The 16,719-nt window shown below is 46.0% G+C and overlaps 1 protein-coding gene across 2 annotated transcripts in view; it reads right to left on the bottom strand.

Moving 5' to 3' along the window:
• taok3a (TAO kinase 3a) overlaps positions 1 to 16,719 on the bottom strand; it is a 57,392-nt gene that overhangs the window by 4,966 nt on the left and 35,707 nt on the right. For both annotated transcript variants that reach the window (XM_056592851.1, XM_056592850.1), the window contains exons 13-19: positions 14,204 to 14,285; positions 10,703 to 10,870; positions 9,493 to 9,690; positions 7,999 to 8,124; positions 3,967 to 4,203; positions 2,437 to 2,565; positions 434 to 637 (exon numbers count right to left, since the gene is read on the bottom strand). In XM_056592851.1, coding sequence (XP_056448826.1) covers positions 434 to 637; positions 2,437 to 2,565; positions 3,967 to 4,203; positions 7,999 to 8,124; positions 9,493 to 9,690; positions 10,703 to 10,870; positions 14,204 to 14,285 — 1,144 coding nt within the window. The remainder of the gene's footprint in view (positions 1 to 433; positions 638 to 2,436; positions 2,566 to 3,966; positions 4,204 to 7,998; positions 8,125 to 9,492; positions 9,691 to 10,702; positions 10,871 to 14,203; positions 14,286 to 16,719) is intronic.

Below are 16,719 nucleotides of genomic sequence, written 5' to 3' on the forward strand. Positions count from 1 at the left end.
TATAAAGTCAATTGATAAAAAAAAATCACATATACTAAATTATAATATATTATATATATTCCCAATAACTATCAGATACCGATGCAAAGCTTTAGGGATATTGCCGAAAACCTCATTAAAAGTTCAGGCCGATTGCGCAACAGAACCCTTTTGTTAAATTTCCTTGTATTTCACACAAGGAGATTTGCAGATTACTGCGTTGGCGCCTTGCTTATTCGCTAATATGCTTACATTCCTCTTTACCCAAGTAAACACCTTAAAATATGGCATGCAGCAAACTGTGAGAAAAACTTCAATTTGTTTTTGCCAACTTCTATTTGGCTGCAGTGGAATTCACAAGTTAACTGCTCCACTGTCCATTCATCCATCCATCCATTCATCCATGTCTCGTGACAAAACATCATTATTGTGTGAGACGCCGGCCCCCCCCCACCTCGCGGATCTGCTCCTGCTCAAAGTCGTGCCTCTTATGCATGACCTTGCGCTTGAACGTGCGGCAGTTCCTCTCGTAGAAGACCCTCTGCTGGCCCAGGAGCAGAGCCTCCTCCTCCGCCTGCGAGTGCTGCATGTTCTCCTTGTGCTTGGACAGGCGCTCCTGCTTCTCCTTCTTGGGTGTGCTGTGGTCCTCGTTCATCTCCTGGTGGGACAGGGTGTGGGTGTGGGTGTGTGGTGTGTGGTGAGGGGGTGGGGGTCGGGGGTTGAGGTCGCAGGTCGGTGTGGAGACGAGGTTGGAGAGACGAGTAGAGAAGCTTGGGTTAAGGATGTTTTGTTAAGCTTTAGACTTGGAAGTTCAATGAAACCCGAAACGAAAACGGGCATGTTCGTTCTACCGCTGCATTCTATTGGTCAACAATACAATGTTGAGGATAATGTCAGTATTTGATAGCTGCAAATATTTGGGGTCTGTAAACTATGGATAATGTCCTGCTCAGTGTTTATTTCAAGTCAAACAGTTGAAGTCTTGCTGAGATTGTGAGGGATAAGGTAAGGCGAGTGTACTTTGGTTTGTTAAAGGACAACAGATTACAACAAAGCCTGACTCAAACTCAGATCAAACCTCATTGACTGATCTGAAAGAACATCGCTATCAAGAACGTTAGCAGGGAGTCTATCTGGTAATTTATGCAGATTATTTGTTCGAAATGTTGCTAAATCACTGTCACTACATGATGACTAGTTCAACCTCCCACGCACATCGTTGTGTCAGCAAAAAACACTCTTTGTTATGTACAGCCTCAATAAAAACTCTACACTGTTATGGTATGTTACGGTTTTGTAGAGATTGTGACTTGATTCTTGACGTTAGCTGAACCTAAATTAATTTCAACTTTTTAGTTGTGTCTCTTGTGTTATCGCCAGCCGTTTATATCATGACCTGACTAGAAGACTTCATATAGAGTTGGGCCACTCTGTTCCCTCTCTCTCTCCCTCCCTCCCTCTTCCTATAAGTAATGTGTTAAACATTCTCTTTTCCCAAAAGAGAACGGATGATGTCAATTTAGAAAATATTATATAAAAAAATAAAATATATAGTAGTAAAGTATATAAAATAACCATCTTGTCCATAATTTGTCTTAGGTGCGGGACTGAACGTAAGCTAAACTAATATATTTAACATATAAGCCTGATCCCATCACTATGGGGAATTCTGATTGGTTGGCGAGAATCAGTCTTTGATTCTAATTGGCCGGGTCTCTGCAAGCCATAGATTATTTGATACCCTAATTTGAGTCTCATGTCAGCCCACACGCTGCATCACACTCACACACCATTATCTGCACTCATTATCTGTTCTGTTTCACATATATGCCCTGCGCCAATGTGTGGACGTGTGTGTTTTGCTGTTAATGCGTCTGTGTTACTGTTCATGTGTGTGCATTGCTGTTCCTGCGTTTGTGTTGCTGTCCATGTGTGTGTGTATGTGTGTGTGTGTGTGTGTGTATGTGTTTTGCCGTTGAAGTGTGTGTGTGTGTGTGTGTGTGTGTGTGTGTAGCTGTTTATGTGTTTGTAGCTGTTTATGTGTGTGTGTAGCTGTTTATGTGTGTGTGTGTGTGTGTGTGTGTAGCTGTTTATGTGTGTGTGTGTGTGTGTGTGTGTGTGTGTGTGTGTGTGTGTGTGTGTGTGTGTGTGTGTGTGTGTGTGTGTGTGTGTGTGTGTGTGTGTGTGTGTGCGTGCGTGCGTGCGTGCGTGCGTGCGTGCGTGTGTGTGTTTACATGCACGTGTCTGTAGGTGCAGGGTGAGTAGGAAGGGTGAGTCAACGGAGGTTTCCAAAAACAGCGTGTGTTGGTGTGTGTGTGCCTGGAGGAGAGCCTGATGGAGCTCTGAACGGCACACGGGGCTGTGTGTCACGAGCGGCAGAGAAGGCGGAGATGCAAGAGGAATTGTGGAGCTTGTGGAAGAACAACAAGAAGAGAGAAAGGCCAAACATGTATAGACCTCCTTGATCTTCTCCTTGCAGAGCTTGTACTGTTTCTTTTGGGTGTCCAGGAAGGTGGTCAGCTCCTTCCTCTGCTGGGCCACGATCTGCTGCTGGAACTTCTTCTCATCCGTCAACGTGGTCTTCATCTGAGAGAGGACACACACACACACACACACACACACACACACACACACACACACACACACACACACACACACACACAGTGAGGGCTAGCTTATAGTAGCCTGAATTGGTAAGCTAACCAATGTAGACTAACTGAGATGACTAATACATCACCAAGGTTCACACGTGATTATTTCATTCAAAGCCTCATATTAACTCTGAAGTAGTTGTAGTGTGTTGGACTGTATTTTTAACCAAAATCCTATGTTCAGATTAAGATAAGCTAATTATACAGTACACTCCCTTATATTTAAATAGCAGCAGTTAACTTGTGATCCAAGCAACTCCTAAATATGTAGTAGTAGTAGTAGTTCTAGTGTAGTCATCTGTCCTGGCCACGTGTTGTGTGGATGGATGTTTGTGCATGTGAAGCCAGCAGGCGGTTCCCTTGAGCAGATGTTCTATCACTGGTTCCTTGTGCTGCATGCTTATCACAGAGATATGCAGTTTATTTTCAGCCCCTATGGCAGCGGTCCCCAACCTTGGGGTCGGGACCCGGTACGGGGTGGTGACTCATGTGGTATCGGGTTTTGAGAAAATAATAAATAACTTCTCTTATTTTTGTTTAATTGTTGCTGTGAAAAGTAACTCAAAACCTTAACATTCACAAAGCAAACTTGTTCAGAAAAAGGAGATTTGTTTCATCAATTCAAAATAGAACGGGCATTGACATTGGTGCCTGGTACCACTATCTTCAATAGCATATAGCGGTAGCTACCTCAATCTTGACGAGCACATAGCCTTAGGTACCTCTATCTTTACTAGCACATAGTGGGAGATGCCACTTTCTTCCCTAGCACATAGCGGTAGCTAGCACTAACTTCACTAGCATATATTGATAGCTACAACTCTCTTCACTAGCACTTCTTGGTAGGTACCACTATGTGTGCCAGGTGAGATTCGGTAGTGCAATCACCATTGCTATCATGAACTTATTTTTTAGTACCCCAGTTGGATAGTTGAACCAAGATGGCGAGCAGTGGGAAAAAACCCTGCACTCTTTCTTAATTTACCCAAGGCTGCACGGTGTATATAACTGAAGCATGAACAAACCCTTTGCCCCATGCCAATGGAACAAGCCTCAGTGCTGGGATTCACTTATTGGGACGGGTGGGACTCACTTATTCCCACTAACGCAGGACATATTGAATATTGATGTGAATGTGAATTTTCCATTAACTGGCTATCCTTCTCCTCTGTATGTTTCGTACCATACAACATTTATTTACGCCCAACCGGGGGAATCCTCCGATCGCTTGTCTTCAGGATGTTATTGATTTGGTCTGTTGGCTGGCTGTCCAGCTGTGATGGCCTTTACTCCTCCTGCACACTCTGGTCATTATCAGCCCCAAGCCTCCCCTCACCTCCCTCTCCGTGTGCACGATGTGTCGCTTGGCCAGCTTCTCCAGCTCGATGTAGGCGTTGTTGGCCTGGGTCTCCACCTCCTTCTGGATCTTCAGCCGGTGCTCGTCCATCTCGGCCTTCAGCTTGTTCTCCAAGGCGATCAGCTGCTTCTGGTGCTGCCGTCGCATGCGCTTGTAGCCGGACATCTGCTCCCGCAGCTCGCTCTCCTGCTCATGTTCGTGGATCTGCTTGGTTACCTGGTGGTGGGGGTTACAGAACCAAGGGTTAGGGCGCAAAGGGTTAATGATGGAGCATACACACCTCGATGATTGTGAGTGTTCCTCGTTGCCAGCGTTGACAATGTATTCCTGTGGAACTGAGCGTTGAAGCCCAGCCTGTGTTGACGCTACCCTGGGCTTCCGGTTCCCCACCTTGGTGCTGCGCTTTAAAGTTAAAACTATTTCAACTTTGACCTGCTTGGCGCTGGCCTCTCAAAGTCTCCAATCATAGCAAGGCTTTGTTTCCAACCGAAAAGCAATATAATCTAAACCAGACAGCTTTCTTCATTTCTAAACCGAAGAACACGTTGAATGAGTAAAAACAACTGAATTCCCATATTGGGTGGCTACGTTCCCAAATGTCCTGCATCATCATGGGTTGACCGCTTCAGACTGAAGAGGTGTGAGATGAAGACAAACTAGACCCGTCTGGACCCTGCCTACGATGGCTTTCCAGAAACAATGTTGCCTAGGATGACAGGATAACTGGCAATTTGGAGTTTTGTTGCCGTAAACTATACAATTGAATTAATGTCTATAGGTTCGTAACTTTGAACACACATATCATATAGGTGCCGTGAACATAATTCCTGGGAAATTTAACAACAAAAGGCTCACGACACACAAAACAACCATAGATCTCGCACACGCACACGCGCACACACACACACACACACACACACACACACACACACACACACACACACACACACACACACACACACACACACACACACACACACACACACACACACACACACACACACACACACACAGCAATGACTAGCAGGTTCTATGCAAAAACAAATAAGCAATGAACAAATAAACTAAAATGAAATAATTAACTCAAATTGAAACATGCAATAGTTTTCCATTCTTTCTAAGAACCGGTTGCATATCAATCCCTCCGCATTGCCGTCGAGCTTAACGGTTGAGCTGTCACTCCAAAACTTTCCCCACAACAAACAAACAACAAAAGGGGGCAAAGGCGCCCTCACACCGACCTGGGCGCAGAAGGGGTTCTCCACATCCAGGTAATACTCGCTCCTCATCTTCTCATAACTTCCCCCCGAGCTCTTTAGGCCAAACATGATGGCAACGTTAGCCCAGCGCGCCAGCATCCAGAGGCTGTGTGGTGCATCCTACGCCCGTCAGACCCCAGTCTGAGCTCTGATGCCACCCAAGATCCCCACCCCCACCCCCACCGTCATACAAGGATCCCCCCCCCCCGCACCTTGCGCCCCCCTCTCTCTCTCCCAGTCCAACGACACCCTAACCGGTGCACACCCCGGGCAGCGGCGGTGGTGGCGGCAGAGGCAGGCGTGTGAACTGTGAATGAGGCTGCTGGGTCCACGGGCCAACGGGAGCACAGAGCCGCTCTTCAGTGGCGCCCGCGCTGAGAGGCGGGCAGCAGGTGGGTCACATGAATACCTCATTGAGAAGGAGTCCACACCGCGGGGGTGGGGGTGGCGACTGGGTGGGGAGGGGGCTGGTGACTTTAGGGAGGGGGGGGGGGGGATGGGGGATAGGTGGAGTAGAGCCGTAATCTGCTGCTGAATCAATACCCCTACTGTAATAGCTTCTCCTAATCCCAGTCACTTGCCGCAAACAAAGCGCCAAGTCAGGTCATGTGATGGTTCTCTTTTTTCCCCCGCACAGGGCTCGTCGAACGGCGTTCTGATCCTCTTAATTTTTTACAGGAATACGGAAAGTGAAGGAGAAGGTTTTGAGTTCAGTTTTTTTTGCACTTTTCTTTTTTGGAGACAGCATTCAAAATGTTGGTTCCATGTGGTTATGTCTTCAGGCTTTGAGTAAGAAGCATAATATTCTATAAACACTCATATTGGGTGCCTGCTCTCTTCCTGTGGATGTAGCAGTGAGCGGTAGGGAGGTGGAGCTGATCGTCTCATCTCCCTTGTTCAGGAACTGTACCGAACTGAACCTTCTAGATATGCACACATATCTAGAAGGACACCTTGTGAACACTAGTATACTGGTTAGAATTGTGGTTTGTTTGCTATAACCTGGTGCTTAGATTAAGGCTTCAACCCTTGCCAATAAGCGAATAAAAGGCCTCAACATGAGGTTATTGATGCTCTGCTGCTCCAGGAGTGTGCGAAGTGGAGAAAATGTACAAATTGCTGCATTGGGGTTCGTTCCTTCATTGGTCTACACAGTGGACTTCACCATCCACTATCCTATCTTCATCGTGTCCTTCATGTTTCCATCATTTTCCTTCAAGACCCCCTAACTTCCCTTTGAATTGAATGGTAATGTTCTTTTTTTTTTTTTTTTCAGCTCTTTATTTTCCGGGCTCCCTAATCGGTTTACAATAAAACAATGGAGGTTTAGGGTTATCTACGAGATACAGCATATACTGAAAAGAGAAAAGACACAATAAAAAACATGATCAAACTAATGGTCCCCATCTCTCTTCAAATCCCTTTTGTTTAAACGTTGATCCTTCAATTCCCTGGTTTGACTCTATTTTGCTCTCCTTTTTTTCTCTCTCCCTCTCTGTCGAGGCAGTGATGTCAGTGATCGCTTGGTCTCCTGTGAGGGGCACAGTATTTCTAACGTTGACATTATATACAGATCATATAGAGGATGGCCCACACACACACTCACACACAAACTCGCACACACACACACAGAAGGACTTGAGAGCTACAGGGGTAGTGTTGCTTGGAAACACGTGTTAATTTGTATTTAGACGTTTGCACACACAAACAGAACCATCACTCACATCTACCTACACACACGCACCACATTTACTATTGCTGCCTGCTTACTAGCGCCGCAACCATGACAACAGACATGGGAATGGAGAGGGTGGGCGGGGGAACGGGTAGTAGTGAGAAAGACAAGGATGAGAAATCCACTAGCAAGCATCACAATGCAGAGTACAACCTGGAAATGGTGTGTGCGCATGCGTATGTGTGTGTGTGGGAGACAGACAGACAGACAGACAGACAGACAGACAGACAGACAGACAGACAGACAGATAGAACAGATAGAACAGATAGAACAGATAGATAGATAGATAGATAGATAGATAGATAGATAGATAGATAGATAGATAGATAGATAGATAGATAGATAGATAGATAGATAGATAGATAGATGGAACAGATTGATGGATAATTGATATAGATAAATGGATCGATATATCGATGAATAAAGAACGACAATCAAAGAGAATGAAAGAATAACCAGGAAAGGGAGAGCGGTGAAGGCTGTAGAAAGAGTAATAAGAAATTGAAACACATAACCGAGACTAAAAGGAGAGATGGGGGGGCCTCAGGGCTGTCTGACTGAGAGATACTCCGTCTCGACGAGCAAGCTCAACGAAACAATGTTAACCCCTCTACGTCTTTTAGAAATGTTTGGAAAAGAGCCAGTGTCTTTCAGCGAAGAAGCAACAGTTCAGACTGAAGGACCTCCAGACTAATGCTGGCAACTCTGCATCCTCTTTATTGAGTGGCCTTTATTTGGTACTCATTTTGTTTTATTTGTTTTCATACAATGTTGCCCAGTTCTTTCAGATCTTCCAGTACACAAGCCAACTGAAACCATGACAACCGCATCCTTTCGTAGAAGCGGTCTTTCATGACACAACCAATGGCATACAGTATTTCTCCTTGCTTCCTTCCTGAACGTTGTTATGCTTTTGCTGAAGATGGATTTCAATCAAGCCCTCTTTGGATACACAGCTCCTTTCAATCCTCCCAGGTCGTTGTTATTATCAATAAAGGTGCTCCTGTTTGAGCTCACCAGTGAGGCTGACTTAATGGTGGCGAAGCGGCCTTGGTTTCTGTAGTTCTGTCCCTCGCTGCTCCGGTCTGAGGAAGACGACCTCTCCTGCCGTTGGTCCCTGTGGAGCGCTTCATCCCAGTGGTCCTGGCACACGCCAAGCACACGCACACGCACACACACACACACAATAACATTAACATAAAGAAACAGTTTGTGTTTTGTACAAACTAGAGTGACGGTTCTATGTGGGATAACTAGCGGTACTACCAAGATGTACAGCTCATCCTCTATTTGTCTCTTCTGTTCCTTTTCCCACATGTCAATCTGCCTCGTTCTAGACATGCCCCAAAACTCATAAAGACACAATGGCTGCCAGTTTTCGACATGACACGGAAATTCATGCTCACGTCAAAACCACAAAGAGTCGACAAAGGACGAACTTGCCTGTCTTTTTACTTTTCTTCCTTCAAAAGATACTCAAGGCATCAAGCGCCCTGTTTGACCTTTGTCTACAGAGATGGGTTGTGCCTGGGAGGGATGTTGGAGAGCATGTGTGTGTGTGTGTGTGTGTGTGTGTGTGTGTGTGTGTGTGTGTGTGTGTGTGTGTGTGTGTGTGTGTGTGTGTGTGTGTGTGTGTACGAGTGCGTGTGTGTGTGTGTGTGTGTGTGTGTGTGTGTGTGTGTGTGTGTGTGTGTGCACGAGTGCGTGTGTGCTGGATGAACGAGCAACGCGGCACTGTGTGTGTCTGCAGACATGTGTCTTTGTTCTCCCGCCGTGAATGGCCTCGCTGAGGAAGCCGAGGCGATGCAGAGCCAGGAGTACGTCGATCCGTTTCCATGGTTTCAGCCCAGAGACAACAAGGTTGCATGTGTTCTTTAATACAGTCTGGAAAACCTGGAGGGCTTCTCCCCCTCTGTGCGGGTCTGTGGGTCGTTTTCTATTAATTGATGGCACAGTTATCCCTCGGGGACAGCCTGTGTGTGTGCGTGACTGATGGAGAGCCAATCAACTGCGTTCTTGAATGCAGGGAAGTACATCTGGTGAAACACTACTGAGTTGTGGGATCATCTGGGTGGTGGGGGGGCTTTGAGATTGTTGGTGTGAGGGTCAGCATGTTTGAAATCAGGATGTTTACATTTCATTTATATCTGAGGTTCACTCTTGTCTGTTTATCTCCAGTCTTCCTGACGAAGGCAAACCCTTCAAAAGTGGCTGGCTATTTATCTTTTTTAAGTCCAGGTGCGCGCATCATATATTCTTCTGGTTATTTATGTTGCATTTTGTGTTTCAAACTGCTGCACCATATATTGAACTCTTCATCTACAAGTGATCAGCTGTTGGTCTCCTTGAGTTGTTTTCAGTGTTATCACTGTTGGGCGTGAGGCTTGACAGTGACCCAACCCATCACACCTTTTTCCTCACACACATCTCTCTCAGAAAACCCTCAACTAAACCCTGCAACTCCCTGTCTCCTAGCTCCTAGCTCCCTTCTCCTATCTCCCTTGGCGCTACCTTCTTGGCTTGAGGCGAGGAGTCCAGGGTGCTGTCGTAGTCTTGGTGCAGCATCATGGTCATGTCAGGGCAGCTGTCCTCCAGCATCTCCTGCATGCTGTTGACGCTGCTGCTCTGGCTGCCCGTGCTGAGCGACGTGCTGGGGATGGAGTGGTTGCTCCCCAGGCTGTTCCTCTTGCAGCTCGCTGCCTCACTGTCCTGCAGCCCAGGAGGCCGAAGGAAACAAGGAGAGGAAGGGAGAATTAGAGTCGAAAGGTGGCAAAGGGAGAGGAGGAAAGAGAGTCTGTGTGTGTGTGTGTGTGTGTGTGTGTGTGTGTGTGTGTGTGTGTGTGTGTGTGTGTGTGTGTGTGTGTGTGTGTGTGTGTGTGTGTGTGTGTGTGTGTGTGTGTGTGTGTGTGTGTGTGTGTGTGTGTGTCCCCTGACATGAATGGTCTGAGATGTCTGATAGCCTCATAACTGGTTGGGACCGATTTGGATTGGCAATGATCCACACATCCACACATCAGCCCCCGTCTAGGCCACAGGGTCTCACCCCGGAGCCTGAAGGCACGGCTCTGAGATGGGGCCGGCAGGTTTAATGTCTCCATTCATTTGAAGACCCTCACACACACGTAATTTGCATTCAAGCGTAATGTATGGCCTAATGTATGGTTGACTGTGCTATCCGCCGCAAACCAAAAATAACTTAATCACGCTCACAGGTCTTCTGACACTGAGTGAATGTGGAGAGGAGGCTTGGTCACATTTCTGAGATGTGTTCAAGCATTCGCTCACAGGGACAGTGTGAAAGGGAAGAAGTGTCCACCATGTCTCCGTGGCTGTAACCCCGGGCCAGGTCCAAGAGAGGACAGAGACCTATCAGGGACCACCAGAGTGCAACGAGAGGGGCCGAGGTCTGGAGTGAACTCGACAAAATGCCAAAAGAGGTTGACTGCAGGTTTTAACAGTCCAGTAGTGTCTTCAAGGGAAACCAGCAATGTGCAGTTAAGTGTTTTACGAGCAAAATCCAATTACATAAACACATTTTACCAGCGGCAAATTATTTCCGCTGTTGGAGATGAAACTAGAAAGATAAAAAAAATTTTTTTAGAAGTGGCGTCCCCCTGGGATCCATCTCATTAGCTCATCAACATGGCGCCTCACAGTAGTGTTGGAGCCTCACAGTATGATCTTTGCCCTCCTCCTCGCGTTCCTCCTGCTAACGCCTTACCTCCTCGTCCTCCTGGCTCTCCCCCATCAGGCCGATGTGCTTCTCCTGGTACAGGATCTTCTTCATCTTGCGGTACTGCAGGTTGTCCAGCTCCCGCACCGCGTCCTTAGTGCGCTGGATCAGGTCCATCAGCACCCGTGGAGGCCGCTCCCGCCGCACAAAGTCATGCTGGGGAGAGCAAGAGAGGGTCAGGGCGAGGGCCAGGGTCAAGGTCAGAAGGACGGTCAGGATGAGGGTGAGGTTGACGGTTAGGGATGGGTTCAAGGTCAGAGGGATGGTGAGGGTGAGGTTGACGGTTAGGGATGGGTTCAAGGTCAGAGTGAGGGTCAGAGTGAGGGTCAGGGTAAGAGTCAGGGTTAGGGTCAGCCAGGGGTCGGGTGCGATGGAAAAGGGATTTAACGGAGAAGAAAAACTAAATATGCAGAAATAGTGCTGAAGTGAAATGATCTTCTCATATACACACTTGTTTTTTTTGTATTTTTTGTAGATTTATTCAAACCATTTCAAGAGGTACAGCACCCTAAATGTGTTCAGAACGATGGTGTGTATTGAAGCGCAATCCTTCAAACAGGCACTAGAGGGAGCCTGTTAGTTGCTTAGCCTGTGCGCTCCTTGCCTCCTTCTCTCCATTCTATACTACTACACATATGCATCTGCTTGCACATGCGCCCAGACACACACACACACACACACACACACACACACACACACACACACACACACACACACACACACACACACACACACACACACACACACACACACACACACACACATATACCCACGTGCGCACACATGCACACCTTCCCGCTTGTTCATTCATAAAATATAAATGACTTAAAAGGCCTGTGTGGTGACACGTATTCATCCCACAGCTATAAATACATACATTGCGACGGCCACATTTTAGATCATATAATCCCTCTCTCCCTTCTGGACTCTGGCTGTGATAGATGCTTTCATAATGGGACGGTCAGGGCAGACCGATGACATCATCAGCTCAAAATAGACCTTGTTTTCCTTTCTGAGACGACGGACGCCAGAGACCTGGTGAAGCTTGTCCAACACGGAGATGGGGAGAGAAGAGGACACCCTTACATCATCTCTCAGGTGGAAACGAAGAGCTCCCCGTGTATGGCACTGCACTGTGATACTATTAGCACTGCACTGTTGTACTATGGGTTAGACAATTAGCTCTGCTCTTATCTGTACTATTATGACCACTATGTTGTAGCATGAGCTCTGCACTGTTGTACTATATTCTTTACACTATAGTATGAACTCTACCGTGTAATAGTACTAGGAACTTTAATCTGTAGAACTACGAGTTCTGCACTGTAGTACCATGAGCTCTACACTGTAGTACTATGAGCTCTACACTGTAGTATGGGCTCTACACTGTAGTACTATGAGCTATATACTGTAGTATGGGATCTGCACCATATTACTATGAGCTATACACTGTAGTATGGGCTCTACACTGTAGTACTATGAGCTATACACTGTAGTACTGTGGGCTTGAAACTGTAGTACTATGGGATCTACACTGTAGTACTATGAGCTCTACACTGTAGTACTATGAGCTTGACACTGTAGTACTATGGGCTCTACACTGTAGTACTATGAGCTATACACTGTAGTACTATGAGCTCTACACTGTAGTATTATGAGCTCTACACTGTAGTACTATGAGCTTGACACTGTAGTACTATGGGCTCTACACTGTAGTACTATGAGCTATACACTGTAGTACTATGAGCTATACACTGTAGTACTATGAGCTCTACACTGTAGTATTAAGAGCTCTACACTGTAGTACTATGAGCTGTACACTGTAGTACTATGGGCTCTACACTGTAGTACTATGAGCTATATACTGTAGTACTATGAGCTATACACTGTAGTACTATGAGCTCTACACTGTAGTATTATGAGCTCTACACTGTAGTACTATGAGCTGTACACTGTAGTACTATGAGCTATATACTGTAGTACTATGGGCTCTATACTGTAGTACTATGATCTATACGCTGTAGTACTATGGGCTCGACGCTGTATTACTATGAGCTATACGCTGTAGTACTATGAGCTATACGCTGTAGTACTATGAGCTATACACTGTAGTACTATGGGCTCTACACTGTAGTACTATGAGCTATACACTGTAGTACTATGAGCTATACACTGTAGTACTATGAGCTATACGCTGTAGTACTATGGGCTCTACAATGTAGTACTACAGGCTCTACACTGGAGTACAATAGGCTCTAACAGTAATATAATACTGTTCTTTGATGAAGATTTCACCTTTGATTTGATCATCTCCAGAGAAGTGTACAGATCATGAGGAAGTAGCTAGTGGTTCCATTGCTGGGTGATTAATAATAGTAACCTGTTTGTGGTTGGTGCCATTAATGTTTTACTTGAGCTACACAGTAAGGACTGGATGTGTGTGCATGTTTCTGCGCGTGTGTGTGTGTGTGTGTGTGTGTGTGTGTGTGTGTGTGTGTGTGTGTGTGTGTGTGTGTGTGTGTGTGTGTGTGTGTGTGTGTGTGTGTGTGTGTGTGTGTGTGTGTGTGTGTGTGTGTGTGTGTGTAACCTGAAGCAAGAACAGCTCAATGGCCCGGATTAGTGACCTGGTTCCCCTCCCTTAAAGAGCTTGGAGGTAGGAGGGTGTGTGTGCGTGTTGCCCATGTGCCTGTGTTGGCCGTGTGTGTTTTGCCTGTGTCTGCGTGTGTGTGTGTTGGCCGTGTTTATATGTGAGCGGTAAAAAGTGAGGGTATTAATCATAAGCTATACACAACATGCCCCATCACATGAAACAAAGAGTGTTTGGTATTTAAACCACCATAATGGTGTTTCTACTGAGATGTGGATCAGAGGTCTTGGTACACAGACTGAATTTCAATGCTGGGGTGATGCAACTGTGAGGAATACCCTTTAAACCCAGCCCATCTGCCCCCCTGACTCACATTTGGATGGCTTGGCCCTCTCCAGGGGTTGTGTCAGACAGAAAATACAGGCCTTACAGCCAATGTGATACCTGAGTGTTGCAAAAAGCTAAAAACATCCTGTAAATTAGACAAATTATTTCATCCAGATGTTAGGAAGTGGAGGGGGTTTTGTTTTGTTTTTAGTTTGTATACAAAGGTGATTGGGCCAGCTGTATTTTGGTGTACTCTCCAGTATGTGTTGGTGTGATTTCGTAGTATACACATTGCTTATAAAGGCGTGAAACAGGAAGGAGGAAATGGTGAGCAACCGAGAGAAAGAAAGAGACAACAACTTATTCTCCGTTGGGTGCACAATTCCCAGTTTGACTCAATAACTCTGTCTGTGCCTGTGCGTCCTATCTGTTCGTGTGCATGTCGTTGTGTGTTTGTGCGTGCCTGTGTTATAATCGGGGAGCCGTGGGTGGGATGCAGTGACTCATCCACGCGGGCTGACCGAGACAGGAAGTGAGGTCACAGTGGGGAGATTAAACAGAGGAAGAGCGCTCACTTTCAACAGCTCCCCTGATGAAGGTCGGTCCTGAGGAATCTTCAGTAGGCAGTAGTCCACGAAGCTCCGGAAGGGATCCGACCTGGAGACAAACGAGGAGAGAGAGGAGATCATTCTATTGGTCACACTGAAGGACACGTGGCCTATGATGAGAGAGAGAAGCAACAGGACATGGAGGGTCAGGTGGATTTGTATGACAATGTTACACCCTGTAACACCCATATAACTTGCACTCAAGTTATATGTAATAATGTAATGCTTCAACCTATAACAGCATGTTACAGCATGTTACTGTGATGTGCCATGGAATGTTAAGGAACAGCCTGTAGCCTTACCACGCTGTGACATGCTGTCTCCTGACATCATTACATATTTACTGCATACTGTTACGTTAATTACTACACAGTACTGGCTTCTCTAATTATTACACTGTAACATGAAATTGTAATTTACAGTGTAACCGTATAATATAGGCACCTCCATTACAGCAGTGTAAACTATAACTTAACAAAACACAATTCAGATTCTACCATAGCAAAAGCCCTTTTTATTAAGTTTTACCGATGCGAATATCTGTTCCAGGATGACCATGAGACCAGAAATCGTGGTTAAGTAGCATCACTAAATCACGACAGCTCAATCGCCCATAATCTCTTGAGTGTAGTCACCGCTGAGCGATATTTGGATTATGTAAATATGTGGAGCAACGTAAATGTAGGCCACTGGAGCCGCGACACATTGTCCCAGTGACTATGCTCTAAAAATGAGGCTGTGGCGCCACACGTACAAACGCTATGAAGTCTGCTGAGAGACGCACACAACAGACAGCCGTAGCCGCTCAACCACCGTGTCTGGGCTACGTGTACTGTACTGTTTACATCGGCCAAGGTCAACACACAAGTGCTACCTGACCGCCAGGGTACGGAAAGGCAGCCCGTTAAAAAACGATGTTAAAAAGTGCGTTAACAGACATTTAAACCTTATCGTGTCGATATAAAAGTGGTTAAAGATTTACGACAATACAAAATGGAAGGAGCAAAGTGAGGACACCAAGCCAAAAATAGTGTAAATCTAAGTGAGGAGATCATTAATAAAATGAAATAAAAAGGGGTCCAAGGAGTAAATCTAATCTAATATTAAATTAAGTTCCTTCATATGAGTGAAGTGAAGGTTGTCTGGTAATTCTATGAAAGCCTCTGTAGCCTGAACCGGTCTCGTCTAGCCTGGATGAGGACGAAGATGAAGATGACGATATGCCCTGGGCTTCTAAAAGCACTAATAACAATAGCCGTACACCCCAGCACACACCAGACAGCTCAACACTAAAGCACAAATCCTGGATTCACAGTAATATCCTGGGTTCAAAAGGCTGAATCTGGTGGGTAAAGCAGATCTACGTTCCCAGTCCTTCCAAACATTAACTCAGGGTTCTCATCCCGATAGCTCAATGTGGGCCACTCACATTGTGTTTAATGGGGAGCATTAGAAATGGTTGAACAGATAGAAGAAATTGATTTTATTGTCTCGGGGCGATGACAGGCAGGAGAACGCGTGACGCCACACACCTCAGATGTAGAAAGACCGTGAGACTGGCTCAGCATTGTTTCCACACCACCAGAAGAGTGCTCTCTTCTGATTGGTCTGCATCCCACCGTATTAAATACAGGGTTAATGTTTAATGAGTGCACCCTACACACATGTTATAGGTTTGAGCAGCAGCTCCAGTGGATGTGAGGAAAGGTGAAATCATCGCAGCCAAGGCTCATCCCAGCTGTAGTAAATTTGGTGACAGCCCAGACAAAACATGAAGCTTTATTATAGCATGGTGCGTGTGAATACACAGCAGTAGATTCATATGCTTCTGATTAGTGGGAAGATTCAGGTTTAAATTGTTACCCCCATGATCAATTGAACGGAATGCTCTCACTGAAGCCTTTGATGTTAGCTCAATGATAGCTCCTTGAAGTATGGTACCCCCATCACCATCAACACCTCCACCACCACCGGCACCAATACTACCAACACCTCACTCACAACCACCACCAGGCACCAAAACCACCACATCCACCTCCTCCATCTCCTCCTCGAACACCAACATACATCTCCATTTATAAAATATGGAACACTTCTACTTGGCATGGAGGGACGTCCATGCGTATATATGGAACAAAGCTCTAGGCCAAATTCCATGCCGTGCATCATCCTATGTGACAATCATTAAGCAACCTTCTATGCCTCCATCTCATTGCACCATGAACACATTCAAAGAACGACACGTAACATTGATAAAATGACAACCGTTATGTTTAGGATCGATGCACCGCCTCTATTAAGGTGGGGGGAGGTCATGACACCAGGGACTTAAGGGCTTGTTTTCACACCAGTACCCGGGCAGAGATCAGAGGGTTTAAGATGACTCAGATCAGAGCCCTAATGGCCATACAGTCAAGGGATATCAGACGCTTGGCCTGTTGATGAATCACTGGAGACGGCTATACATATTATCAACACATGCC

Source organism: Gadus chalcogrammus, chromosome 6, assembly GCF_026213295.1.
Source record: "Gadus chalcogrammus isolate NIFS_2021 chromosome 6, NIFS_Gcha_1.0, whole genome shotgun sequence".
NCBI lineage: Eukaryota > Metazoa > Chordata > Actinopteri > Gadiformes > Gadidae > Gadus > Gadus chalcogrammus.